Source organism: Trachurus japonicus, chromosome 21 (assembly GCF_045865225.1).
Source record: "Trachurus japonicus isolate A0001 chromosome 21, Traja_1.0".
Lineage (NCBI taxonomy): Eukaryota > Metazoa > Chordata > Actinopteri > Carangiformes > Carangidae > Trachurus > Trachurus japonicus.
In genome coordinates, this window is record NC_140927.1 from 8,817,878 (window position 1) to 8,845,673 (window position 27,796).

Consider the following 27,796-nt stretch of genomic DNA (forward strand, 5'->3'; position numbering starts at 1 on the left):
TTTTTTTAGGATAATAAAATAGTATTTTTATGTGCTGTAGCTACAAAATCCAGTTTGTCCTTTAGGTGTCAGCAGAAGAGCATGTTTACTATCTGCAGCACGGGTCCTTGAATGGCGCTGGTGGGCTTGTTGCTGGTGAACAGTGTTGCTGAACTAGAAATCATATTACAATTCCAATAAATGTAGTTATAGCATTCATGGGAGCTTGAGAGCATGTGTTCAGTGGGACTGCAGTTTACATTCCCTCTCATGTCAGAGCAGAGGTATTCCTGATGTCTGGGGTTGGGTAAAAACAGGGAAAATGTTGAAACCTTAATTACAGCTTTAGTTATTTCAGGGGTCCATATGCACTACCCTGAGGCATGCTGTAAAACATAACTACAGAGCAGCTGGGAGTTAATTGTAAGTCAGTATTTTGTACTTCGTTTTATGTCAGATCCCAGGACTTTCTCCTCCTACACGGGGACACAGTTGTTTCAAGTCCTCTAGGAACCAGTCCTAGAAAATGCGGCTTTTTCACAACAATTTGGGTTCACCTGGAGGGTATGTGAAGCAGAACTACACACACCTTTCTAGGTAATTATAAGAATAGTTAACAAATTTCTTTTAAAGCAGAAGTAAGTGGTCCGGTCGTTTTCGCTAATGCTGCGTTCCAGGTAGGCTTTTGAAATCGTAAATTACAGCTTCAAGTCACAACTTACGACTTTGTAGCGTTCCAGGCAACCCACTCGTGTTTTTCCGACCTGTTTTACCGGTGAAAGTCACTATAACGGCCACTCGTAACTTCCGACCGGTAAACTCGTACCAGATCGAACTGGTACCACTTCACGGTCGGAAAAATACGAGTTTCCTTGAACGCACCATAACAGTCCTCGTCCCTACGTCGCCACATTCACGGCGTCCCTTGGCTGCACACACAGCCCTGCATGCCGTTCTCTCTCCTCATTGGATAAAAACTGTAGGATACGATAAATGTTTTCTCCTCGGCTCAGAGCAGAGCAGAGTGACTGACAGACCCGTGTTTCAGTCCAAACACTCTATGTAAGTGATTGCTGTCGGAAGATATAACTATTTAAGACTTATATTAACACAAATATATCACTTACTTCTGCTTTAAGTAGATAATGATACTTCCTCAAATAACGTTGTTTGACTTGTCTTCCCAAAACTTACAGTACCTTTGTGATGTCTTCAGTTGCCTCCAGAATCCTTGAGGTGAAAAGGCTTTCACATGGGTGGTAAAACTGAAGTGTGTTGTACAGAAAAAATAGACAACATGAAATTACAAAGTGAACTAGGCTCTGGGTTTAGAAAGCACTGGTTTTTATCTAAACTTTAATGGTCATTGTATTTACCATATTTAACATTTATAAAATGTGTTCTAACAGAGGATATAATCACAAGATCACACTTCTGTACAAAACTAAGCATTCCTCGTTACTGCAGTGATGGCCCATTAGCATTTCTGTCAGACATGGGATGAAATTATATGAATTCCTGACAGCTGCTTGCATCTCCCTGCACTTATATGTTTCTCTTCTAAGATGACCTCTCAGGTCTTTGCGGAAAAAAAAAGTTCAGCTAGGGGGGAAAAGGACAAATAGCAGATATTTGAAATAAACATCAGTGGCTGGTTGGATTAAATTGATTTTTATGGATAATTTAATGAGCATACACAGGCTGAATGTTATGGAGTTATAAAAAGGTGGACTTAAAGAGCTGTGCAAGAACAGAGATTAGTGTGGCGGCTACCGGAATCTCAGGAATGTGAGCTACATGTTACCAAGCAGGGAAGTTGTCCCATCTGCTACAGTACAAACCTGCTGGCCACCACTCAACCCTGTGGCACTTCACACAGACTGCTGCTCTAACATCACCTCATCTGTATTTCTAAAGGTTTTTGGACTGAGAATTAACCAGGTTGTGTTTTACAGCTTAGCTTAACACAGCATGTAGGGGATAACAATCTTTTCTACAGTGACTCCAGGCTATACCATTCAAGCAAAACCCTACAGAGATAAATCAACCCTGTATTCATCCCAGCACACCAGTCCCTGTGACTTGTCTGAGGATAGCTACAATTATTGATGACAGAGGAGAAGATTGTTATGCAGAGCCTGTACAGGATGCCATCAGAGACTGTGATTGGGAACCTTTTGAAAATGTCAAAGTGACACATGATTATGAATATTAAACACCCATGTATAGCACATGATTACTTGACAGGAGAAAGGGATTTGACAGATGGAGGACTGTAGAATCTCACTGTGAGCAGAAGAGATGTATAGAGACACTGTGGCCACAAACGCACCAATCAAATTAACAGAAAAATAATTGTTTCATCTGTAAACATGGTAACCTGCGATTTGAAGTATGTCGTACATTTCCCAAACAGATGTTAAGAGTAGATTTGTCTGTCCCTGGCATTTGTATAATGACTTTATAACTTAGTCTTACAATTTTTGTTCACAGACAGGTGATGTTTGTATTTACACAAACAAGCCCAAAGTGCAGCAAGACAGCAAACTAGCAGCCTGTATGCTGAACATCTAAACCAAGATAAAAAGCATCTGTTGTGTTATTAAACCCATGTAGTCCCATGTGATAACTGCATGTGATTCTAGCTTTTAGCTTTCAGCATAGTCCAATATTTAAATACGTAAATGATGGGACAAGAGGAAAAATTATAACACAGTAATACAGCAACAAGTTTAACATTTTGCTCATAAAACATCATTCTGAATATTTCATTCTCAGTGAGGATAAACTGAGCCAGCAAATTACCACTAACAAAAAAAAAAGCAAATGTGACAGCACCATAACTTTAGATTAAAGCCCAGTGATGAAGGCAAAGGGAGGAGACTGTATTGTGAAGCCCAATTAACTCTTCCTACTTACACAAATTCTGTTGTCAGTATTGGTGTCAGGTCATGCTAGGTTAGCTGGTTTGTCCAGCAACTTAAGTAGCTTATTGTTAATGTGGGTAACTCACAGTCCAGCTCTTTCCACCACACAGACTTAATGAGACACGACATGTAGCTGTTGTCAATGGTTTTGTTTTTGTCTCCATTGTTCTTCAGCTGTTTTGGGAAAGAGAGCTAAATTTCAGCCTTGTCCAGGAAGTGATGATTAAAGTAAAGTTCAAGCACTATTGGGATTTGCCAGCTATAATTGGTCAGTCAGATGTGTTTAACTACAACAGACACAACAACAGTAACCATCTTTTTTTTTTTTTTTAACTAACTCTATGTATGTGGATCAGGGCAACTGAAAATCTGTGGTTCAAAGTGTTGGCTCCACTCCACTGACAGGCCTTTGCTGCTCCCAGTGTCTACAGCAATTTTTCCCATTATTGTCTGTCTCAACAATTCGTGTAACTTTCCTTCAAAATGACAGACTGACGTGATTTGTCAGGAAAGTTGATGGCACTGTTTAACAGTGTAAATTTATAAAAGAAGCACACAAGGAAGAACCAACCAAATCAACAAAAACCTTAGGTTTTTTTGTTTTTTTTAAGTCTGCTTGTGTAACAGGTTGTTAATTTCATTCTGTGGAAAAAGGCTGAAAGCAGCTACAGAACAAGTCAACCTTCCATCATGATGTTAGTTAGTTAGTTAGTTTTATTTGTCCACGATGTGGAAATTGACTGACGCCATTATAAATTAACTAATGTAAGGTTTCCATTTTTATTCCCACTTTTCAAACTTGTGCTTTTAAAAACTGTGGTGTCCTTGTCCTGCCCTTTTAGATTTAAGTAAATCAATAAACATATTTCAGGCTCCAGAGCAATGTTTACATTACACTCCTCTGTGCAGCTGTGGAACTGAATTTATTAGAGAAAACCCTTAGTACCGCAATAAAACTCTGCCAGCTTTCTTCTGACTCTGAGAACCATGGATCAGCTCAGCTGAGCCATGTCAGTCTAATGTGTGCAAAATGTTAAAGTGCACATGCAAACACACACACACACACACACACACACACACACACACACACACACACACACTGATGCCAGGTGTACACTGTAAATAACTGCTATACTTTTACAGTGGTTCTGGCTCACGGCTGAAGGAGATGACTTGGCAAAAAATTCAATTCTGTCTCTATGCTTATGTCAGCTTAAAGTTATGATGCTAACCAAAGTGAAGAGTTGGGTGGCGGGCAGAAATGAATCAAATAAGCAAGAATAATTTGAGTACGACCATGTTATAACTCAAAACATCATCCATTCTTCATCCCTTCGCAAACAATTTGGAGGTTGTCCTGGAAAGTATTTTAGGTAACAACTAAGTTGGCAAGTTTGGCAAAAAGTATAACATAAAGGAAATAAAGATAAAGATAATAGTCGAGATCCATACAGTCCACTTCTGTTCCCCGGACAAATGTACTGATGCGTGGCGGTCTAACATATCTGATGATTGTAAGTGTACAGTAATTGCTACAATCGTGAATGCTATTGTCATATAAAAGTCTTTTCTAAAATGTATAAATAACTAAAATCAATAGTACCTAAGTTATATACTAACTGAATATAAACAACAACAGTTACAACAGAACCTTTAGAACTTTCTCATTTTAAAGTTGGACTTTTATGTACAAGTACAGTGCTACTCACTAACACCTCAACCACAACCAGACAAAGTGTAATCATGTGGAAAGATGCTCCTAGCTCTGCTAAGCCAAGGTCACACATTTCAGCCTAAATAATTCCCCTCATACCTTAGATGGATGTAACACGAATAAGATCTGCTTACTCAAGTATTCTCATCTTGTATACAATATAGAACATATAGATAATAGTACCTCTTTAAATAATTACATAATTTATAACGTGTAATATGGTACAGTGTGTTTTCCATGAAGTAGAAGGAATTGTTGGAGGAGAGATAAATGGAGGGATACAGACAGGGGAAAAAAAATCTGAGATGTTAGTTGAATAAATAAATTATATTTTTCCTTTTTTTTTTTGAGTATAAACTGGATCAAGGTGACATGCAGTCCTCAAGTGGTCCCCTTGAAGTGATCATGTACCAAAAATTGGTCCTGAAATCACGAATTGCCTGATTCTCACATGAAGCAGGGCAACGCTGAGAGGGGTCCCATCCAGAGAGAGAGAGAGAGAGAGAGAGAGAGAGAGAAAGAAAGAAAGAGAAAGGAAAGAAAAAGCTGTGTCCAATTTGTGCCTACATACTGCACGTACAAGTGGTTTGTTAGCAGCACAAGTTTGGTGTTTGACTTTGGCTGTAGCTTTTCACTGGTGACAGCAAAGGAAGGATAGAAATGCCAGGGGTCTGTGCCTGAGCTCAACACAGACAGCTCATATCCTTTGTTGTCACCAGGACTGGAAACAACGGCTGGCTCTAGCAAGCAAAGTCCTCAAACACCCCGTGGTGTCCAGTGTGATGGTGGTGAGGGTGAGGGTGATGGTGGTTGGGGAGAATCGTGTTGGCGTACGCCCCCTCTGGGTGACTCCGTGTCATGTCGTTCGGCTCCTGTTGGAAGCAGAGGATAATGTCATTTAACGGATATTTTAGCACTGCAGACTCAGGTTTTTATTAAGTCAGATGATAAAAATTCAAAAACAGTTTCATCTGTGAATGATGAATCATGTAGAGATCAGAAATCTGAGTGAGGCTGAGTTAGTAGCTAAGTGTAAAGAGACTGAAAATGACAAACTTTGCTAAACGTACTGTGTGTGCAACACGTATACTTGGCCAGACAAGCAGCTTTGGTTGTGGTTTCTCATAGAAAGATGCAAGTAGCTAGGTCAGTAGACAGCAGCTTAGTGAAAACTGCTTCTTCTTTTTTTTTTTTAAGTTCCTTTCCTAATCCACCTCCAGGTCAACTTGAATGAATGATCAGTGAATCGTTAATATTTGAGTTTCCTGTCCACACTCTGAGCTAATTCTGTCGACCACTAAACTGAACATGAGACATTTTAATGTTAGCTGAAGGCTTAGAACATCCAAACTTGTTCACAACTGTAACAATTAAATGGTAATAAAGCAGATTGTTCCTTTTTTTTCTTCGATTGTTCCTGACTCACTTCAAAAATGAACACCCAGTCATAGTTTTATTTTGTAGGATGAAACTGAGACATAATTATGGTTGGATGTGCGAGAGAAGTCTATTGTTCAAAAATATGCATCTACAAGATAAAGATGCAGAATATTACTCTGAGCTCTGGAGGAGATTAATTAGGAACATTATTCTCTTCATTATTTCAAGAATGGAAAAATATTAATTTGCTTTCCCCTGAATTATTCTTGTCTTGTTTTCTAATGGAGTCACAGTGCTGCAGGGAAAGTTGTACACTTGGCATTAAAAATAATGCCTAGTGCATTCTGTTGTGGTACAGTATGTGCTGTACCTTTGCTTTCATTTCCTCCAGACCCACTGTTGCAACAGTGCTGGTCTGCTGCTTGTTCTTCTTCTCCTCTTTCTGCGGCCTCAGCAGACGTTGTAACCGGTGCTTGATCACCTGCTTTCACCCAGAGAGACAGGGAGGGCAAGAGAGCAGAGATGAGGAGGGGGAGACAAGAGACGCAGCGGAGTGAAGAGTTTATTCACCATGATGTCTGCATTAAAGTTCCTGCCTCTGACTTTGCTTTATTCATACATGTTTGGCAGTCAGCAGGCAGCTGGCTGGGAGGCTTAAAGGGGATCCAGCTGAGGCAGGAGTTCATTTCATGATCAGAGTTAGTAGCATGTCCTGAGCATAGCGGATATTAGTTTCTCCTGCCTGGAAATGAAACTTCTCACATGAATTATACGTGATAACATTTGCACTACTAGATTTTTGATGATTATGTCTGTGAAGAACATCGAGACACTGAGACGCCCAGTAACAGTTAAAGGGGAAAAAAAGGAACATTGAGCAAAATTAGGATAAATGATGGAGCACTAATGTGTTTTGTAAACAGTGACTACTGTGAAAAAGAGCAGCGCAGTAACTGATAATTATTACTAATTACACCCCAGCCACTCTAGGTCTGATTTCATATTGTGATTAGCTGGTGTGTGTGTGTGTTTGTGTGTGTGTGTGTGTGCGTGGGTTTTCACAGACACAGTACCTCATAGACATAATCCAGTATTTCTAAGATTGTCAGGATGCTGGCTCCGATGAATAAACCCATCTGTCCACCAATGTCACCTGAAAGGAGAGAGTATTTAAGGGAAATCATAATGGACACAGCACCATAACTGTTCCTGTTTGCTGCTAATGGCAATGAAAAGAGATTGCTGCTACTATAACAACGCCTTTCACTCTGCACTGGAAATATCTGCTTGATATTCAGAGGACAGAAAAATGCAATCTTACCTAATAAACCTGCAACATCATAGGCTTTCTTTTGCTCAATTGTTTCATAGTTCAGAGCTTCAAAGAAGATGTCTAAGACCAGGAAGTTGTCTCTGGAAAAACAAGGGCGAAGAGTGTGAATGGCATGAGAATGAGAAGAAATGCACTTTTGATTTTGTTTTAGATAATAACAATAATACCAAATTGAACAAATTTGTTTAAAAAAGAAAAAAAGTCATCTCTTTAAATTGTCATGATGGGTTTGTCACGCCTACAGTGCTTTACACAGATCTAACCAGCAACCGTGAGATAATGAGGTGTTTCTGGGTTTAACTGAGATGAGCAGAAGGAGCACTGACAGCACACACCGTCACTACCATGTCTGTGATCTCTTTGGATTTAGAGAGTCTGGCAATATTAAGCTTTGTGAGGCATCATGAGCTCCTCGGTTTAGACCTGTTTACACTATAACACATGCTCGATGATTAGGAATTAGAGTATAAACACACTTTTAATGTGCTGAATACATTATTATCAAAATAGTATTGAATGCTCCATAAAACATATTGTAGAACGTGATTAACAGCTAAAGCCTTGTTAGGGGTAGTTGCTACTTTATACCTGACAGAGTGCCACATGGAAAAAACAATATAATGACATTCAAAAAAATAATCTTAATGTAGTGTACTATGTTTTTTGTAGAGCTTTCAGTTGCATTTCACTCATCTGTACAAAGTATGCACTTTAAGTACTTATTAGATGGCAGATACTGAACAAGCCCAAGAAAACTAAGTAAGCAGACACTGTCTTTAAATGATTGTGTCAAGAATAAACTTAAGAGCTTAATATTTCAATGGCTGTGCTATTCCCACAACCTTAGAAATTATTTGTCCTAAAGGGGGCACTACAGGGAAAGCCATGAAGGTCAGGAAGTTCATCTCCTAATTTACTGCCATCTTTGGAAATTAGATTTTGAAATGAGTCCACAAAATTGACATTTTGATTTACAAGAGAGTAAAAAATTATAAATTTCTATTCTCTGGGGACCATTTTGCATCTAGTAAATTTCATAACAATCAACTTATTAGACTTTGATCTATTAGGCCTTGATTCATTTTTTAAACTTTTTTCTTGGCACAGTAGAAAGGTCATGGGGTCACCTTAAAGTTTCACACTCACCTGATGGAGATCATAAATTCTGTGTTGGATATTTATGATCTCCATTTCATAAAAATGGTCATCAGTTTTGAAGGCACTCAAAGTTTTTTTTTTCCCCAGGGGTTTTAATCCTGACCTAATGGTGTTGCTAAAAATCTGTACAAGGTCACCAAAATCACATGAAAATTAATGGAGTTAACATTAGCCATGCTGTGAGAGGCTTTATGTGTAGTGGCAATCCTACACTGGTGTAATTTGGTTGGGTGCACAGGCAGAGATGCGCATTGAGTATGCCCCCTCTACACACACACACACACACACACACGCACGCACGCACGCACGCACGCACGCACGCACGCACGCACGCACACACACACACACACACACACACACACACACACACACACACCTATCTATTGAACAACAAAGGTTGAGAAACATGTATATTTGTAACCAAGAGAGATGTTGCAGTGTGTGTGTGTGTGTGTGTGTGTGTGTGTGTGTGTGTGTGTATGTGTGCCTGATGTGTATCAATGGGCTCAGGTAGTTTAAGAGGAGACAGTGTGACCTTATCTCTGTAGCTACAATTTACAGATGATATTAACCTGGACCAGCCTTACAGCTGCTGTGTTGACAACATCTTTCTTAGGGAGACACACACACATCATTAGAGGCTTTTGGGCAGCAGCTGTTCATTGTATGGTGACTTTTTTAGTGGGCTGTCATCTCAATATGTGCCAAATTGAGGGCCAGTAGGTTTCTCTTTTTCCAGATTAATTTGAGGACCCCCTAATCCTTTGCCTGGTACACCTTCCCTGATCATGGGCCTCTGATTTTTTTTGTTCAGTTGACGGACAGACAAATACCCCCTAAAAGTTAAAGAAACCATTATGCATTTAAACAGGTGCCCGACAATCAGCTGCCCATTACTAGACGGAAACATAAATTGATGCTTCCATGAACAAGAATTGATTTTTGTTTATATTTATGCTTGTCTGTTAGTGATCAGAGATTGGAGGTCAGAGTTTATGGTCCTTTTTATTGGGCCCCACATCACTGCTCATAAGTGAGTTTAGTCGTGTTGAAGGTTCGCTCTCGCACCTGATGTAGTCCTCTGACTTGTCGTATTTCCTGGAGAGATAGCGAGCTGAGCCCTTGCTGGGGATTTTGACCATGGAGAGCTCTTTACCGTAACGTGTGAGATTACAGGGCGTCTCGCATGGACAGGTGTCCCCACTGTTCTTTTGTAGCTGTGCTGCAACGCAATGGAAATGGATACTGAGTGGGTTAGTTTAGTGCTGATTTCATTTTGGCAATCACTCTGTCAGAGAATCACAGAAAAACACAAGACACGACCAAAACACTGCACAATAAACACGTATAGGCTACACACATACACATTCATTACTCTTCCTCCCCATATAAAAAAAACATGGGGAGAGAGAGAAAGAGAGGAGACGCTAACATGTAGAGTTGAATGTCACTGCAGCCTTGGTGATAATGATGTGTGGTTTTGCCACTATGTGCAGCTCTTTTCACATCACACATAATCCTTTGATCCGTTGTAAAAAATAACAATATTGATTGGTGCAGCTTTAAAGTTGTCTGTTATTATAGTTCATGGCCACAGGCATGATGTGTTTCTGATCTGATCCGATCTCAGCAGGTGTCTGTTAAAAACCAACATTACGTCACCCCACTCCAAATATAGTGTTAATGAATAGTTCAGCCTTCTATATGCACAGGGCCTATTAGACTAAAGGTAACCATAGCAACAATACTTAAGAACATAGTCATTACCTGTTAACACTCACTGCAGTTTAAGCACAGACTGTGTATAATCTATAATAAGTGGTCACAATGTACAGAAAGTCAGTTGTCTGCTATAGTTATACAGTTATACAGATATACGTATTTTGTGTGAGTGTATTTATGCTGTAAAGGCATTTTGTCTCTCTCTCTCTCTCCGAGGTTTTTCCTGTGAGAAGAAGCAATAGTTTGTGCCAGCACTCAGCATCATTAAATTATATTACCTCCAATTCCAGAAAACTACTAGTTGTTAAATGCTTCTCCCAGTTGTATTGTACAAATTGTACAAATTCATTATGGCCTTTAAATAACAAATCAATATTTAACAAAATCATCTCAACAAAATGTGCTACATATTGTCTAGTTTTATGGACTTGTCTGGTAGTGGTTAGAAACAGACTGCATGACATTAACAGAACAATATAAATCTGCATATTTAAAGAGATGTGCTAGTCCGACCATGTTTGATGGTGTTTACAGTGACTCGGTTACAGCATCAGAGAATATGGCTAAAGTACAGTAAGTGCTAGAGAGGGTTTGCAAAATGCTACTTGAGCTTCCACCCTATTAACATGCAGATGTGCACTGCTCACACAATAAGAAATACAAATTCATAATTCTACCTCTAAAACAACACCACGTCCACAGGAGAGTAAATAGCTTTTTCCAGCCTCTGTTTTCAAATTCTAAATGCATTCGGTCCAAACAAAAACGGGCAGAGGGAGCAATGAAAGCAGTAATTATAATTTGATGACTTACGTATTATATAACTCTAACAATTATGTTATTTGTATGCAGGAGCATGGTGGCACATTCTACTATTCTTTGTCTGATGTAAGAACAAAACACCTTTACAATATAAATATATAAACTTTATTTTAATTTGTTACCTTTCATGGAGGGTGGATTTATTCACACCATTTGATTCAGTAATATGACTCACATGAATATGACCCATTCTTGTAAGATATATCTAAGATTTCATTCAGCCATATTTAAATGGGGTTCGAATTCAGTGAAGAGAGACATAATTAAATTTCTGGCTTTTTTGGATGAGGGATGATAATTCTACTTATATGTATGCGATGCCTTTAAAAAACCCTTTTTTACTGCAACTGTTATGCGTTTGAAACCTTTGTTCAGCCGCGATGCCTGGTGCAGGAGAGTGAGGTTGGAGTTAAGGCTGAGTGTGGGGGTGTAGGTGGGGGCGGGGGTAAGGCTGGTGCGGATACAAAGAACACAGCGCTGGTTAAATATTAACAGTTCAACAATGGCGGCAGCACAGCCATCAAGTTCTAAAGTGACTAAATCACAATGAGGAAAAGTCATTTCAAAATATCCATTCTACCTCCAGTTATTTGTGTAACAGAAAAAAAAATCCTTATCATATTTACTGATTGTGTTTCCATTTCCCTTTGAGGGAATCTATTGTAATGAGAAAAGAAATGAAGGAAGATTGTTTCTTACCGAGTGCTTTGTCAACACAGATGATTTTACTGGGAGGGCAGATATCTGCAGTTCCTGGAGAAAAGAACAGAAAATGAGTCTGATCAATCAGAAACAAAATGATCAGTGACCCGTGTCTGCTGCAATGAGGAACCGAGCCTGTGAACAACACTCCACAGATTATCATTCATCTCCAAATGAAGGCAGGCACACAGAGGATGACTTCTATCCATAGAGCCCGGGCCATCTTGGACGTCTATCCTTGATTGCACTGAGAAATGGAGCATGGTGGCTCCACCCGTGAGGCATATTTAGAAAGTCTTTAAAAACCAATCAATGAGTCACTTCCTTGCAGACAAACATATTGCTCAGGCCATTAATGACAGGTATTCATCAGCAACGAATTAATTGGCAGAGGTGTGTTTGTCTGCCTGTGAAATGCTCGTGAGGTTAATGTTTTGTGGAAGACTCCTTCCCAGTCACTAAGAAATGTTAATTGATACACAGTGAAATAATGGCTGATGACCGGAAGAGTGAGTCCCTCTGAATAGAGTTAGACTTATTCTACATGATTTATGCTTATACGTTTTCTCAAAGAGTAGAAATGTATTGACATCAGGTAATTCATCAATAAACATTATTTTCTGAGCAAAAAAAAAACACATTAAACATTAATAGGACATTAAAATGCCCTGTTTTTTTTTCTTTTTTCTAAATATTTAGAGTGAGAAGGAAAAAGCTTCATAGTGTCTGTGTATGCTGTCTACATATCAAGAGCAATAACAACTTAATAGCATTTTTTGGGTGGTCATCCAAATATAGAAATAGGCTAGAACACTAAAATATTAATCTCCAACCAAAGAATTCAGGAAAACACAGCTTTGCTTCTACGCCACACAGTGCAGGAGCTATGCAAAAACATGAAATGCTTTATTAATGGTCACATGGTGGTGCAAACCACCTTCCAGTCGCAGCGACTCTTCCTTGGACCTAGTTGCAAAGAAACTTTTAGAAGTTTGAGAAGTGTTTTTTTTTTGAGGGAATCCACCTAACAAACAATCACACACACAAATATGTCAGTGGAAACAATCTCAAGGACAGAATTAATAACAATCATGACCTGAAAACAACATGATCAACATGATTCAACATGAAAAAGAGAAAAAACAAGACACAACAGGCTGTAAACCAATGTGTAGAATTATGTAAACAGATGATGATAAAAATCTGCCAGAATATTAATTAGACAGTTTAACAGCTGCTGGATTGTCAACTTGAGTAAGAAACACGTGTTTCCTCAAAAACAACCTCGAATCTGAAAAACATAAATCTGTAACATCAAACTAACATTGCTGCTGTGCCAGCACATGATGAAAAAAAAAACAGACACTGCAAATTACATGAGGCAAAGGCCAAACTTTTCACTGATACAGCATGGTGTTGTCACACTAAGGCTTCAAAAAGATTTTCAATTCACAAGTTGTCCTTTTGCTCCCTTGGCGAGCTACCGAACCAACAGCTTCCTTGAACCCACTGAAGGAATTTCAGTGCACTGAATATGCAACAGTAAATGTATTCTCCATTGATAAGTGCAGTCAACTATTGCGAGCTGCCTGCCGCACCACCTAAGATCTCCCCTAAAGCCACAACGGGCAAATGGCCTGGAAAAACTACCACGTTTATTATATCTGATATAACAAATATCATATCTGATGTAATACATCACCACAGAAGGCAAAGAAGCTCTGCTGCCTTCTGAACACCTCTGTGAGCTGAACTTACTATCTATTAATTCTAAAGTTTCATGGGTTTCTGAAGTACAGGTTTTTTTTTTTTTTTACTTGTCTCATTGATTTGAAAAATTGTTCCAACAAAGAGTATTTTTGAGAAAGGTGCTATTTCTCCAGACAGCTGACTGGTGAGACAGAAGACCTTTGACAGGTTTGGATCTGATATCCAGGTGAATTGGCTTTGCAGCTGTATGAGACAAAAAGACATAGAGGGAGAAAGGAAAAAGAATGAGCGGTAAAGAAAATACGACTAATTCTATGCACCGATAAGAAGTTAATGGGTGAGTTAGCTAGTTTTCCCAAAACCTTGAGCTCACTTTGTTACTCCAAAGTCAGAGTCTTGTAGTGAGGTAGCTGCAGTCACCCTGCAGAGCACACAAACTGATTAGAGACGTGTCCAGCTCACAGCCTGAGATCAATGATTTGCTGTGATTTCTCTCCACGGATCAGAACAGCACGTTGGTCCAGCTCTTACAGCTTGTGAATGTGAGATGGATATTTAAATATATGACCTACAATATTTATATTCAATAGTTTGTCTTTGTCAAAACTCTATGACTCATTAGTTCAGTTGCTGCAGTATGGAGGTAAAGTCGTATCAAAACTTAATTTCTCTGTGTTGTTTATTCATAGAACTCCAGATATTTTCAGTTGTGCTAAATAGAGTCAGGTGCACTGTGGAGATATGGAAATGGAAATGATTCATGCTACATCGTAAGTTTCCTGCCTTAACTTCAAATGCTACCGCTCCTAAAATGCCCACTTGTTAGACACGTCAGACTAACAGCTTGCATTTAGTGATTCAGCTCTTTGACTTCCTGCTCTCTGGCCGTGATGACGCACACACTGACTGAGTCTGTGTTGTGTTTGTTGCCCTCACTGCCAAAGCACAAACACAAGCTGAACAGAAAAACTGGCTACATGGAATTACAGTGGCGAGCGTCCTCGCAGAAAGACGATCTGCCTGACACACGTACAGATGTGTCCCGTCGTCCACGTCCAGTATTTGACTTGATTATTCGAGTTCTGTGGTGCTCTTACCATCACACATCTGCACAGCTGCTCAGTTGAAAATAATTCAACCAGAAGTAACTGCTTCATTAAGAATGTGTGTTTATGTACTAGTTAAAAGTGCTGTTTTCCATTAAGTCGTTTTATGTGTTTATTTCAGTCTGTATTCACAGGAGATTTGGACCGACTTACCCATTCATGCAGCTAGATATTTTTCTATATCAAATACTATCACTAATTGCTTACACTAAACTGAGCCTCTCTCTTCTTTCATCTCTGATTCATGAGACATCCACAGATCCTGACTCATTTTACGCCACATCAACCAGTAGAAGATAAACATGAAAACAGACAAGACCAATAATGTCAATCAATCATAATAATTGATGTTGGGTACAGGAGCACAACACAGCAATTTCCAAACAGCTGAGATGGATGAGCGAAAGGATCCAAAGCTCAGAGACTATGGGCGGATGTGTTACTGTACCCGGAGAGCTGGCAGCACCGCTGAAGAGCATCCCACTCCAGATATCAAGCATCAAGGTCAGGCATGTGGCAGCCCAAATTATATCTGGGCTGCAATTTTTCAAGTGGGCCAAAAATGATGGCTTCTTTGCTCAATGGGTCATTTAATATCATGCAAATACTGGGTCAGCTGGCTGCTTTTTCAATTATGCAAGAGCAACCAATTTCAAAAACAATAGGAAGTACTTGAAAATACTGACTTTGCTGAGATTTTTTTTTTTTAATCTCTCAATGTTAGTTTTGTGTACGTGTTACGTGCACAAGCTGTTCTGTGACCTTGACATCATCACAAAACACAAAAAGAACCTGTGTTCATCATTTTGTTAGCAACATGGTTATGGTTCACTGTTCTTGGGTTTTCACTACCTGCCATTCTGCTTACTTGACATTAATTTTGCAGCATCGAATGCCTCTTAATTCATGCAGAGGCTGTGTGTAAATACAAAGGCAGGATCTTACCAGGCATATGTACCATCCTGCAGCTGCAAACTCGCAGGACCTCGTTGGTCTCACAGAGCAAACGGCAGGCGCTGATGCTGTATGTGTCGTATCCTGGGAACTTCTCTTTGCTGGTCGAGCGGCAGTTCCCCCAGGGCTGGGGCAGGTAAGTCAGCTAAGCACACAGAGATTTATTAGACCCCAGTTTTAACCACCGGGGGCGAACGATTTCAGGGAGAGGAGTAATCTGCTGGTGGGGGGAGGGGAAGTGGGGATGGTGTACTGTGATGAAGACGACCTACCCTCTGCTCCTGACATGAAACAAAGGTCTGGAAGCCTGGAGAGACACCGAAGCCCAGCTGGTGGATGTAGGGAGGCTCGTCTTGACTGTGGATCTGAACTCGGATGCCGGCCTCCAGGGATGTCTCATCTTCAGGATGAATCACAGAAGGAGCACGGAGCGTTGCAAAGGCAGAGTACAAGGGAATATCAGATTGCTGCCTCATCTGACAGCTTGGACTCGGTTTGATGCAAACTCCAAACCATATTTCAGTCATGTTTGAAAAATAAACCAGCAGGGATTAATATTATGTGACAACGAGAATGCGAGCACAAATCCAAGGTGGTATATTTTGTTCAGGAATCTCCTTTTACAAATCACATTTTTCATGTTGTGGGAATGCAATCAAAAACTGCATTATTTACAGTGTATGAACCAGAGAAATGGATGGAAATGGTTATTTTCTATTTAAAACTCAGTAGAGGTATCTCATGCTGTACCACAGTATAGGATTGCAATGGACAAATACAATGGAGGCTTACTTGTCTCTCTCCAGATGGGCAGATACTCATCCTGTTGTATATCCAGCATGATCTCCAGCCCATTTCCCATTCCGCCCTGCTTGGTTTTCCTCGATGTGGTCTTGTTGCCATTAAAAGTGTAGCATTTCCCATATCTGGTGTAAACCTGGAAGAGCATAGATTCATATCATGAACATCACCATAAACATGACAATGTCCACCTGCTGGATGTGACAAGTGTGGTGCATTGAAATGAAGCCATGGAACATAAAATAAACATAGCTGGGTCTCTGCAAGTTGCAGAATATTACCCACAAACCTCTAGATGCAGTTTGCTGGCTCCATCCTTCATAGACTTTGATAAGCTATATTTGAATGAATTCCCTGCGCCCACCACACAACCCCTGCACAGTGCTGCTCAATAGCACTACTATCCCACTGAAATATCAAATGGCATGAGAGATTCTTTAATCATACTTCAAAAGAGAATAAAAGACAATAAGAGAGACTCTGCTATAAATGAACTCACCACCTATCACAGGAGCTGTCTCTGTGGGGGACACATCACCTCTTTGTTTATGCCGCCCGTCTAAACTGCTGCGCTGCAGAATATATACATCTTACGACTTATTTATCTGGCATCTCCTCTGAGTTTTCAGAGCACAGTGTCCATGTGGTGACTGTGGTCTCACCAACAAGATCCAAAACACAGGATGTGAACGACTGACATGTCTCCTAAAATACAGACACAACAACTAAGTTATTAATGTCTCCAGCCTAGATTCAGGTCAGTTGTAAAAAAACCCCACAAATTTCTTATTTCATTCTACTTAAATAATCCTTCTCTGAGCTCCTCCACTGGCGGCCACAGTGACGGCCCTTAGCAGGACATTCTCATCTCTAACCCTAATGTACATTTAGTTGCAGCTAGTGAGTGTTTTTTAGACTTTCAAAAAGAAAAGGAAGAAGAACTGGGAGGAATGGATTCAATTTATCTTCCTGATAGAGGCTGTAATCAGAAACATGCTGAGCTAACTAGCTTAGTACCTCCAGTAACTGTTACTGTAACTCTGCTGCCAAAGACCCCACTGCATCATTACTGAGTTATATTAGTTTGTGAGTCTACAGCTATAGAGTTTTGGCTACGTTAGCAGATCTGCTCTGCTTTTTATTGGATTTAAAGAAGTTTGTACCCTAACAACAGCAGCCCAAGTTACAAGAGTTTGTCTTTAGTCTGTGCACAGCACCAGAGACATGATGGCAGCCCATTCCTTTGAATAACAGAAAAAGTTGAGTCATTTTATACAATCATTAGCCTATATGAAGGAGGACAGTGATGGGGCCATTAAAGCTGAGGTCAACTGATAAGGTGCCGGAGAAATGAAAGAGAAATAACAATGCAGCTGAACAGAAAACAGACGGCAGACATATCATTAAAGAGACACTGTTGATGGCCCCGACATTCACTGAAACATCGACGTCTGTGTTCTGACTTTGATATCAGCTTGATCCACCTAATGAGCACTGTGATGTCTAAATAAGGGACACTGGTGGAACAACACAAGCTCTCATTTACAGACCACAGGTTGTATTCACATCTGAAATGGTTGAACAACAAATCAAAGCTTTGGTTGTGGGGTTCAGTCAAGTAATTCTCTGGAACAGTGGGCAATTTTGCCATGTCCACAACAGTGATTAGAGAAAGAAATGAGCACCGTTTACAAAAGCTGCTGTTTAGACAGACAGCTGTATTTTACGTATTTTTAGTCCCCCCAGGCCTTTGATCTGTGATTGTGTGCATGCATGTTTGTACTCACTGAGGCCCTCATTTATGAAACTTGCGTACACCAAAAAAATGGGTGTACACCAAATTCACCGCAAGGATCGGCATTTATTAATCTGAGCGTGAGCGTACGGTACGCACAAATCTCACGCCAGCTCTGACCAGGGGCCTCATTTATCAAAGAGGGTGTAAAACTGCTACTAAAGTTTTGCGTACGGCGAAAAGACGAAAATGGCGTACACCCGAAATATTTACACCTTTTTCAGATCAATCAAACTGTGCGTACGCACAACTCTCCGCAATAAATCACACCGGACCCAAGAATGGTGCACACGTGAACACACCTCTTACTCCACCCCCGGAACGCCTATATACAACTATATATGGTCAGCACGTGCATATTTAATTAGCCATGTGCGCTCTGTGGAGCGGCAACAAAGTGACAACAAAGTGACAACGGAGACAATGGGCGGAGGGCGGGGGAAAGAAGCGGAACTTCTCCGCTTCTCCGAAAGCAGATACACGGGCAATAAATCAGTCAGAAAAATGATCTTGCATTTTAATAAGCTACAATAAAAACCAAAACCTCCCAAATCTCAACAAACAGGAGCAGAAAGAAGTATAATCTTATGTAATCATCTGCCCCTTTATCACAGAAAATCTTTTTTTTTTTTTTTTACACCTAGATGTTAAAACAATAAGCAGGGTTTCCACGATAGTTACCATTACTTTGAACGGTTACGTTGTCTCAGTCTTTATTCTCTCGTCAGCTCCAAACTCACGTGCACCTCGTTAACTCAGGTGACAGAATAATAACAGTCTCAGTAGCTGCAGATCAGTGTGCGCTGCTGCCGGTGTGTTTTTAAACTTGGCGAGTTTGATCCTTGTCGGACGTCACACTAGAGTGTGTAAAAGCAAAAAAGCAAAATCCTCAATCCGCTCTGTTTATCAATTAACATAAAGCCTAGTGTTATTATAGAGCGGGTTGGATTGCCAGCATCAACGGTCCACCACTACCACAATTCCTTCAAAGAAATCCTACTGTCTCTTCTAAATGTACTCCGCTCCTCTGTCCCTCTCACACTGCAGTTCTCTGACTCAGCAACGGTGTCGCCAATTCCTCATCAAAAAAGGCGTAAATCACGGTACGCCAGGGTCAAAATGGGTGTAAATGTCCGCACTTTTCCCCGTCAGGTTTTGGCTTGATAGATCCCAAATTTGGCGGAGAAAAGTGCGTACGCACAAAACGAGGGGAAAATGGCGTAAAAAAAGGTGTATCCACAATGATAAATGAGGCCCCAGGTCCAGCTGATCTCCGCGGCGGAGTGTTTTTTTTTTCTTCCCCGCCACCGGGACCTGTCAGCGGGACATCGGGCCGGTGTTTCACATCCCTCCATCAGCCGAACCATGCCAGCGGTGCTGATGGTCATAAAGTCGCATTCGCAGCAGTAATATGCCTATGATTTCTCCTCAATCACTTGTGTTTAGTAAACTGCAGGAGCGTTTCATGAGATCGCTGGTTTTCCTGACGTGGTCGGTGACACGTGCGTCTGCAGCCTCCATCCACCGGGATGACGCTTATCAATCACAAAATCTATCAATCTATCAATGTGCAGATATTTAATGTTGCCGCCCTCTCCCTGTTCAACGCGGTAACGCCAGTAAAGTCCCTCTTCTTGGCCGTCTTCCGTGTCTCCTTGTCGTAAAAGGGGCAGGGCGACGCCTCTAAAGCAGGAATATATCGGGGCGTGACATTTAAATTACGCTCGTTTTCAGCCGCCGGATTTATCACCACCACGCCGGTTCTACGCCGAAATCAGCAGCGTACACACTTTTAGTAAATCACACGTGACACTTGGCGTACACTGATATTTACACCAGAATCTACACCAAGACTGCGCAAGTTTGATAAATGAGGGCCTGAGTGTGTATGTGTTTTTGAATGCCTTACAAACAGTAGCCTTCAAAGTGAGTTTTAGCAGAGGATTCAGAGAAATGGGTGTCACAATAACAGATCTCAGCTCAGTCTGTGATGTGGTTCAAAGAGGTCTCTGCTCCCTGAGTTGTGAACGCTTTGCATTTTTCTTTTTCTTTTTCTAAATTGCAGCATCGTTCCAGTGAGTGTAATTAGAAAATGGGAGGTGACAGAGTGGGGGCAGGGGAGAGGGGAGAGGGGAGTACAAGTATTCAAGTGTGACTTTTTGACTGACATGTGCTATTAGGTTGAAATGGTTTAATCTCTATTTGGCTGGTGCGGAGCAGTTGAGAAGGTAAGCTGCACTTATCATTGATCCTCCCCTCCCCGTTCATTGACACACTTAAGCCTCTGCAGGCAGACTTTATCTGATGGAGCAGGCAACAGAGGCAAAAGAGGATTTCACTTTAGAAACGCTCAAAACACCCCGACCAAGTGAATGGGTTCCGCTCTAAAACTTTGGGCTCTGGAGAACGTCGGTGTGTTCACAAATAATGTCCCCAGAGAGAATGAGGAAGTTTTCCCATCATCTCACCCAGGAAATGGTTGCTGGCAGAGTTTCCACTGGTTTATTTCTCAGCCTGTGAACCTCACCCCAGTCCTCACTTTCTGCATCTGCTCCGCGATTGATGGAGCATTTTTCCCGTGTTACATCTCACACCAAATTTAGCAAAGGTAACAGGACTGACTTGAGCAATTCCCAAGTGGGGACTTGGCACTGCTGTTGACATTCTGAAACTGAGCAGCAGCATGGTGGACACAGACTGAATGAAAAGAAGTATTGTACTCCCCCGAGTTTATAAAATACAGCAGTACACATGAGATAATTATTGTTGCACTTAATGCAGCATTGTTCACTTTGTTGTCGTGTGGAGCTCTGCAGAGATACCATTGTGTGTGACAGAGTTTCGATGCTAATGGAAAATAGATCAAAACATGGGCTTCAGTTCCTCATTATCCCGTCACTTTGTCTTTTCACAAATCTGAAACCCTCTAATGTTTTTATTTGATATCAAAACATAATACTATAGGCAGTGTTCTGATATTACATGTTGTTCTACTGTGGACGGACTGTAGATTTCAATAGGCCTATCCTCATTGTGAGGTAACAACTGTAACAACTGTATCATTTTGGTCCAGTGTCATCTCTCTCATAGAATTATTCTTGGTTGCAGGTGGCAGCTGTTATCAAACCCACCACAGAACTAGCTGCTACCTGACACAGTTAGTGAGTCACTGGTGAACACAGAGGAACAACAGTCCAGAAAATCTGTTCACGCCAGTTTAATATAAGTCTTGCATTTTTACCTCCTCTGCATTCTCTGTTTTACAGAGGGGTCCCGTGTCCAAATGTACTTCTAACACCTTCATTGATTCAGCTGAGTGAAGGACAATATTTCTGAATAAGAGTAGTGGTTGATTTCAGCCTCTGGGCAAAATATAATGAAGCTGCCATGTCTGCATGATGGGCACAACAGGATACACACATAATGCAAAGGGAGCGGGAAGGATAAGGGCCCTTATTTTAACATTGTGCCCTTTCCGTGCTAATCCAGCTCTGCTTCTGTCTCCTCTCTACATCGTACATGTGACATCTGCTGGATGTCTGTCTGTCCTGGAGGAGAGATGCTCTCTTTTTCTTCCGAGGGATTTCTTTTTGTCAAAAGAATTTTTTCTTATTCACATTAAAGGTCCAAGGATGAAGGTGTTCACGCTGCAAAGCCCTCAAAGACAAGGCTGCAGAAATAAAGGAGGCTTAAGTTGACTAGTCTCCACAATGAAAGTAGTGCATTAAGATGAAGCTCTCATCTACAACTGTCAATTCATTAAGCTTTTTTGCCTGCGTTTTCCTCTCTTCTGAGATGCCTTAGTTTCTTCTCTTTATTAGTCTCTCCATGCTAAATGCATTAAGAAACCAACACCTTAGCATGTAATTCAAAGCCCTGGTGGGGGTAAACCCTTAAACACCCTCTTTATGACTGTGATCTGACAGTCCCATGGCACTTTTCCCTTTAAATAACCTGCAGGAATCACTTCAGTGCTTCTCCGGAGGACATCCATTTCCAGGCAGGCTGCGTGTCATCGGGTTGCTTTCTGAATATGAGGAAGGAGGATTTGAATTCATTTACACAGGGTGGTAGAATATGCCATAGCACTGATTGGCAGTTGAAAACCATTAAGGCTGCCTCATGCAGGTTAAGGTTGAGACAGTGTGTTCCTTGATTTAATGGCTTCATTACATCCTGCGAGTTTAGCGACTTAGATCACAATGACATAAACTGAATATTTACATATTTCTGATGTTTTCTCAGGACCAGTGGGATGTTCCACAGGGCTGCCAGTCAGAGTATGACACTGCACAAATATCACTCTCCTCCAGTTATTAAGTCTATTATCAACTTGTTATTACTAGAGAGAGATAGCGAATGTAGTGATCCAATCAACCGTTCATTTTGTTTAATCAGTCTCCAGAATCCAGGGTCTTCCTCCTTCACCATTCCAGCATAAATCTGTGAGGAAATTGGCTCTTATCATTGGAAGCCACGCTTTCTTGTTTACAGAAAAGCATATCACGACACAGAATGGCTAGCTGTGACACACACACACACACACACACATAGAGTAGAAAAATGGCTGTAATGTTATTTCATCACAAGCCATGAGCATCAGGGAGCAGTATGACAGAAAACAGCCCTTGCTCTCCTGCTGTAAACATTCATTCTCACTGCAGCTGAGGGCGTCCCAAACCACAGTTTTCTTCCATCACACAGATGTGCTGATATTTTCAAAAGGTCAAATAGCAAAAGCAACACTGAACCTCATTTTGTTTAATCCTAATTTAGATTTTTTACATAGGCGATACATGCAGTTTGTGTTTTGATGTTGAACCCTCCCAGTTAAACAACCAAAGAAATAAATAAATCAGCATCGCCATGACAAGCCATAAATCTTACATAATGCATCTGAGACAGTGTCATCATCATTTTTGCCCCAAAACTGCACTGGAGGACAAGACACAGACACAACAATGAAAAGAAAGCCACATAGCAAAGTTGAAAAGTACTCAAGGAGACACCTCAGTACAGTCAAAACAGTTGCTGCCAGCAGGCATTAGGAGGTAGACATGAAAAGGATGTGATGTCTTAATCTTAGGGTTCTTTCTGAACGGAGAAGAACAAAGTGTGACAAGTGTGTTTTAAAGAAAAAATAAACCTACAGAGTGAACATAGCCTTTAAGTGCAAGCACAAAGTCTGGGAACGCATTTTACTGCATCCCATATGCTTCATTGAGATAGAATGTGTTGCAGCACTATTGCATTGCATTGGACACAAGGCACCTCCTTGTACTTTATTTATTTATCTGACACACCAAAACCCCCTCCCCCCAAACACACAAAAATTGCACACACATAAATTCCCTTGAGACCAGATTCTTCAGGGATCTTGTGAAGTCGCGAGCGAGGCTCATAGCAAGGTTGCAGAGATTCTGAACATTGTTAAGCTCAAGATTAGGACAGAAAAAATTATATTGATGTGTTAACACGGCCTACATGTCGGAGAAACCGACGCAAAGTGATAAGAACTTGTTGCTAAATCTTTCATCTTCTCGTGCATCGCAGTAAAGCTGCATAATTCATAAATAATCTTCAGTCAAATGTCAGGCACATTACTTTATGGTCAGTCAGTGCTTTGAAAATCTCTGCACACGTACTAGTGGGGAGTAAATAGAAATCTGGCTAATATGAAAACCTCCTTCACTCTCCCTTTAGACATAATGAATAACAAACAGTCTGACTAACCAGAGGAGAAGCTCAGGCATGCAGACAGGAATGTGCGGCACACAAGTTTTGCACCATTAGCCACCATCTCAGTGTCAGCCCCCCTGAACACAGCACCGGGGACGCTGCTCTGGATTGCCATTCAACACACTGCAGTTATTGTGTATCAATTCCAACCTTCATTACACAACTGAGTGCCAAGATCTCAATTTAGGTTTAATACAGTTATTCAAGTGAGGTAAACACTGTGTAATCAGTGGGGTGTCACGGCTTGTCTCTCTCTGCTGTTGGGTGGGAAAACATGTTAAATAAAGAAGGGTGATTTCCCCTTGTTGTCATAAGACATGTAAATGAATGCTGGATATAATGAGTGCTCCCAGCAGACTCTTTGATTAATAGGAAGAGAAGAAAATACCATTCGTGATGATCCCTCTGTTGTCATTATTGGAGTGAGGTTTACACTACGAGGTGGTGAACTTGACCAATTTAAGAAGAATGCCTTCACGTTTTGCTCTCCCATTTGACTAAGTACCATACATTAAAATGATGAGCTTAGATGTGAACCTGCAGGACTTTCTTCAGTCATTAGTGTAGGAGTTCTTACTCATCTCCTCTCTCCCCTCGCTGCCCTCTTTCTGGTTTCCTCCAGCAGAGCATCAAAAATAAGTGGAGCACCAAAGTCAGAACAGTGCACTCAGCAAACCTCTCTCTCTTCAAATGTTAGCATTCCCATTCCCCCCACCTCACCCCCGTCCCTTTTTCCTCACAAGCTGCTATTCCCCGCATATCCAAGCATACTCAGCTAATGGGGCGGTGAGAGATGCTCTTGAAAAAGAGGTTGAAAATGGACAGACTCTCCAGCACAATGCAGCAACACACAAATAGAATAGGCCACTACTTACAGCATTGTCAGAAAATGTGTTGGAGGACAATGTGCGCTCACATCGCGGCCCATAAAGGTGGTGCTGTTTTATATGTGATTAGAAGCTACTGTCACGAGAGGGATAATTCATTTGGATCACCATGGTGGTGAGACAAGTCCCTAATCAGTCTTTATGTGTAATTGAGATGAATCATCTCCAGCAGCTAAAGCTTGTAGCGGGGTCCAACTAAAATGCTAAATATCTCTTGACCCTAAAAGTTGAACAGAACGTAGCTTATTAATTGTGCTCCACAGGGGACGGCAGCTGCCATTATCCATCTCTCTAGTTTAAAATGAGGGGCACAAGGATAGTCCCAGTGTTCAAAAGGTCCTATCAAACTGAGGGTTGTATAAGTCATTCAGACTCCTCCCTGGAAAACCTTTAGAGTGCCTCTGGTTAAGCTATGGTTATTTTTTGGCCTACGGTGCTTTCGGAACAATTTCAGACTATCTGTTCCTCCACAGAGCTTGAGGTCATGGCTCAGAGGAGGGAAGTACAGTACAGTCATGCTGAATTTAAGGTATAACGCTACTCTTATAATGGCCAAGGAGCATATTGCCTGATACACGAGCCAAGTGTGACTTCCTTTTCCACTTCACCTCATTTTGCCCACAGGTCTGATCAGTCATTCTGTATGGTAGACACTGATATAGCCAAGGAGAAATCTGCCCTGGGCACTGCACCAGCAGACGGTCCCGCCTTAGGCATTTGTCTAACTGTCGACTTTGTTTTTCTGCAGCCATTTAGATATTCAGGTTTAATTAAGGTACCTCTGTCATTAACACAGGATTTCATTTCCTAAGCTCTCAATCTCATACCGGCTCTCGGCTTCTCTCTGACTCTGGCACCCACTTCCACAACACAAACACTCCCACCCAACTGCCTCTGAAGAAACGCCGTCACAGTTCCCTGGCCAACCTTTTCTTTAGTATTCATCATAACCAAGACACCTGCTCTGTTGTTTTTCTTTCCCAGGGAACTCTGGGGAAATGATATCTGTTGGATTGAAGCCACACGTTAGGGTTGATGAAACTTCCGGAGAGGAAAAGCAGGATCTACTATCTCTTGACATGAAACATCAATATAAAATATGTTGTCCCTTTGGGGATACGAGAGTGATAGAGATGCAAATAAATATCAGCTGCTAGCTCCTGTCATTTTGTGACAAGTTATTCATAACTGAGCACATGTATCAACACATACAAATGTTTGCAGCTAAAAGTATTTTAGAAATGTGTCTGCTGCATGAGATAATTTTTTTTAACCTCCTGGGATTCCTAATAAAATGCAACACTTGCTTTATTCACAAGATGGTGCAATAAGTGCACTTACTTACCAACTTACTGACTCACTTACCCAAAACTTCTCCTATTGGTGAGTGCACCATGAAACAATATTTTCCTCTCAACCGTGTAACATTTATGAGCATGGGGATTTGTGTTTTTCATGCTACATAAATCATCCAAGTAAACAAGTCTGATTAGTGTTTTTGCTCATGCGAAAGAGCTTGCTGTGAGTCAAAAGCAGATCTCACAGTCCATTAGACTAAGCTGGATCTAAAGCCAGAGCCTAAGGAAGTCTGGCAGACACAGAGGTTTAAACCACACACCTAAACACTCCCAGTTTAAATTGGTCTCTAATCACAATCCCCTCAAATGGCTGCATTAAAAAAAAGGAGATAATGCAGCAATACAACAAAGGACTGGCAGATTGAATAACAATTGAAAACCTTGGACAGCCGGTCCTGTCCTTGACTGACTGTGATCAAAGTCACAGTGAGAAACATTTTTACAGGACAGAATGACCATATTTCTGCAGAGTGTTTCTGCAGGGGCCTGATAGAGTCGATGATTAATTTCAGCGAATTAATGACATTTGAGGTGGTGACATTTCTGGCATTATAAACTCACTTTCTGGTGCTTATTCTATTCTGGAACAAAAACTCCACAAGCCCATTCAACCTCCTACCCACACAAACACACAAACACGCACATACACACATCTGTGCATTGTCTTACAAATGAGCAACTGGCATCACATTTCATTTATGAAGACTTAACACCCATGCAAACAAAACACTAATATTACTCTGCAGCATAATTATTCCACTATTTATCACTTCTACACCAGAAATGTCTTCCTCATTCCTTAGTTTACTTGTATCCCTCTATCTCTGCCTCAGGCCCATCCATCACTATTGTTGCAACGCCTACTGTTAACCAATGGAGGTCGATAAAGATTATAGATGATGTGATGCCCCTTTAATACCAGGTTATTAAGAGTGAGAGCAGAGTAATCCCTGTCTGCACATCAAAGACAGGCCAGATATCTGGCCTGCTATTAGCTGAGTGGCTGTATGCCACCTGCCCAGATGTTTGGCATGTGGACTCCAGTTCTGCCAAATGGGGATCATGAGACCACAGGACGCCTTCCAGGAAGCATCTGAAGCTCCCAAACTTCAAGGACAAGCCTGCAGTCAGTTTTTTTTCTATAATAATGTGCCAATCCCTTTATATTTGCAGCATGCGTCCGTATGCTGTTCAATGTCCATTCAAAGGTTTCATAAAGATCAATTTCACACGTTGTTAACAAGGTTACTGCGTCCGTTGCAGGAGCCTTCAGAGGCTGATGACAGAGCTGCCTCACTTTCAAATTAAAATTTGCTATGAACATAACGTGCACGTTTGATATCCTGCATCAGAGACAGAGCTCAGTGTGGATTAGAAGGAGCTGATGTTGGACTCAGTATATCCCACAGTCGTGACAGTCCCAGGCCTGTTTCCTGGGCTCTGACTGTCAGTTAAAGAACTTGCTTGTGATAGGGCCTCAAAATATTGGAAGGCTTCCTGTGGTTACAGCCCTGACTGTCAATGTGCATTTGATCTCCGCGGAGTTAACTCACACTCAAGTTGTTTGTTGTTATTTACAGCCAAAGCCTCGGAGTGAGCCTGTGCCATTGTACACTCCACTAAGCTGAGGTGGAGGTCGAAATTGATTGTCACCATTATGTGGCCCATTACTGCAACACATTACTCGCTGTCTAAATTACAGACAGAGA

The 27,796-nt window shown here is 41.1% G+C and overlaps 1 protein-coding gene across 1 annotated transcript in view; it reads right to left on the reverse strand.

The window, feature by feature from the left end:
• Positions 1 to 1,321: 1,321 nt before the first annotated feature.
• asic4a (acid-sensing (proton-gated) ion channel family member 4a) overlaps positions 1,322 to 27,796 on the reverse strand; it is an 87,398-nt gene continuing 60,923 nt past the window's right edge. Inside the window, exons 2-10 of the mRNA XM_085764219.1 lie at positions 16,300 to 16,444; positions 15,780 to 15,907; positions 15,499 to 15,652; positions 11,735 to 11,788; positions 9,560 to 9,713; positions 7,322 to 7,413; positions 7,074 to 7,153; positions 6,371 to 6,481; positions 1,322 to 5,492 (exon numbers count right to left, since the gene is read on the reverse strand). Coding sequence (XP_085620345.1) covers positions 5,361 to 5,492; positions 6,371 to 6,481; positions 7,074 to 7,153; positions 7,322 to 7,413; positions 9,560 to 9,713; positions 11,735 to 11,788; positions 15,499 to 15,652; positions 15,780 to 15,907; positions 16,300 to 16,444 — 1,050 coding nt within the window. The 3' untranslated portion in view covers positions 1,322 to 5,360. The remainder of the gene's footprint in view (positions 5,493 to 6,370; positions 6,482 to 7,073; positions 7,154 to 7,321; positions 7,414 to 9,559; positions 9,714 to 11,734; positions 11,789 to 15,498; positions 15,653 to 15,779; positions 15,908 to 16,299; positions 16,445 to 27,796) is intronic.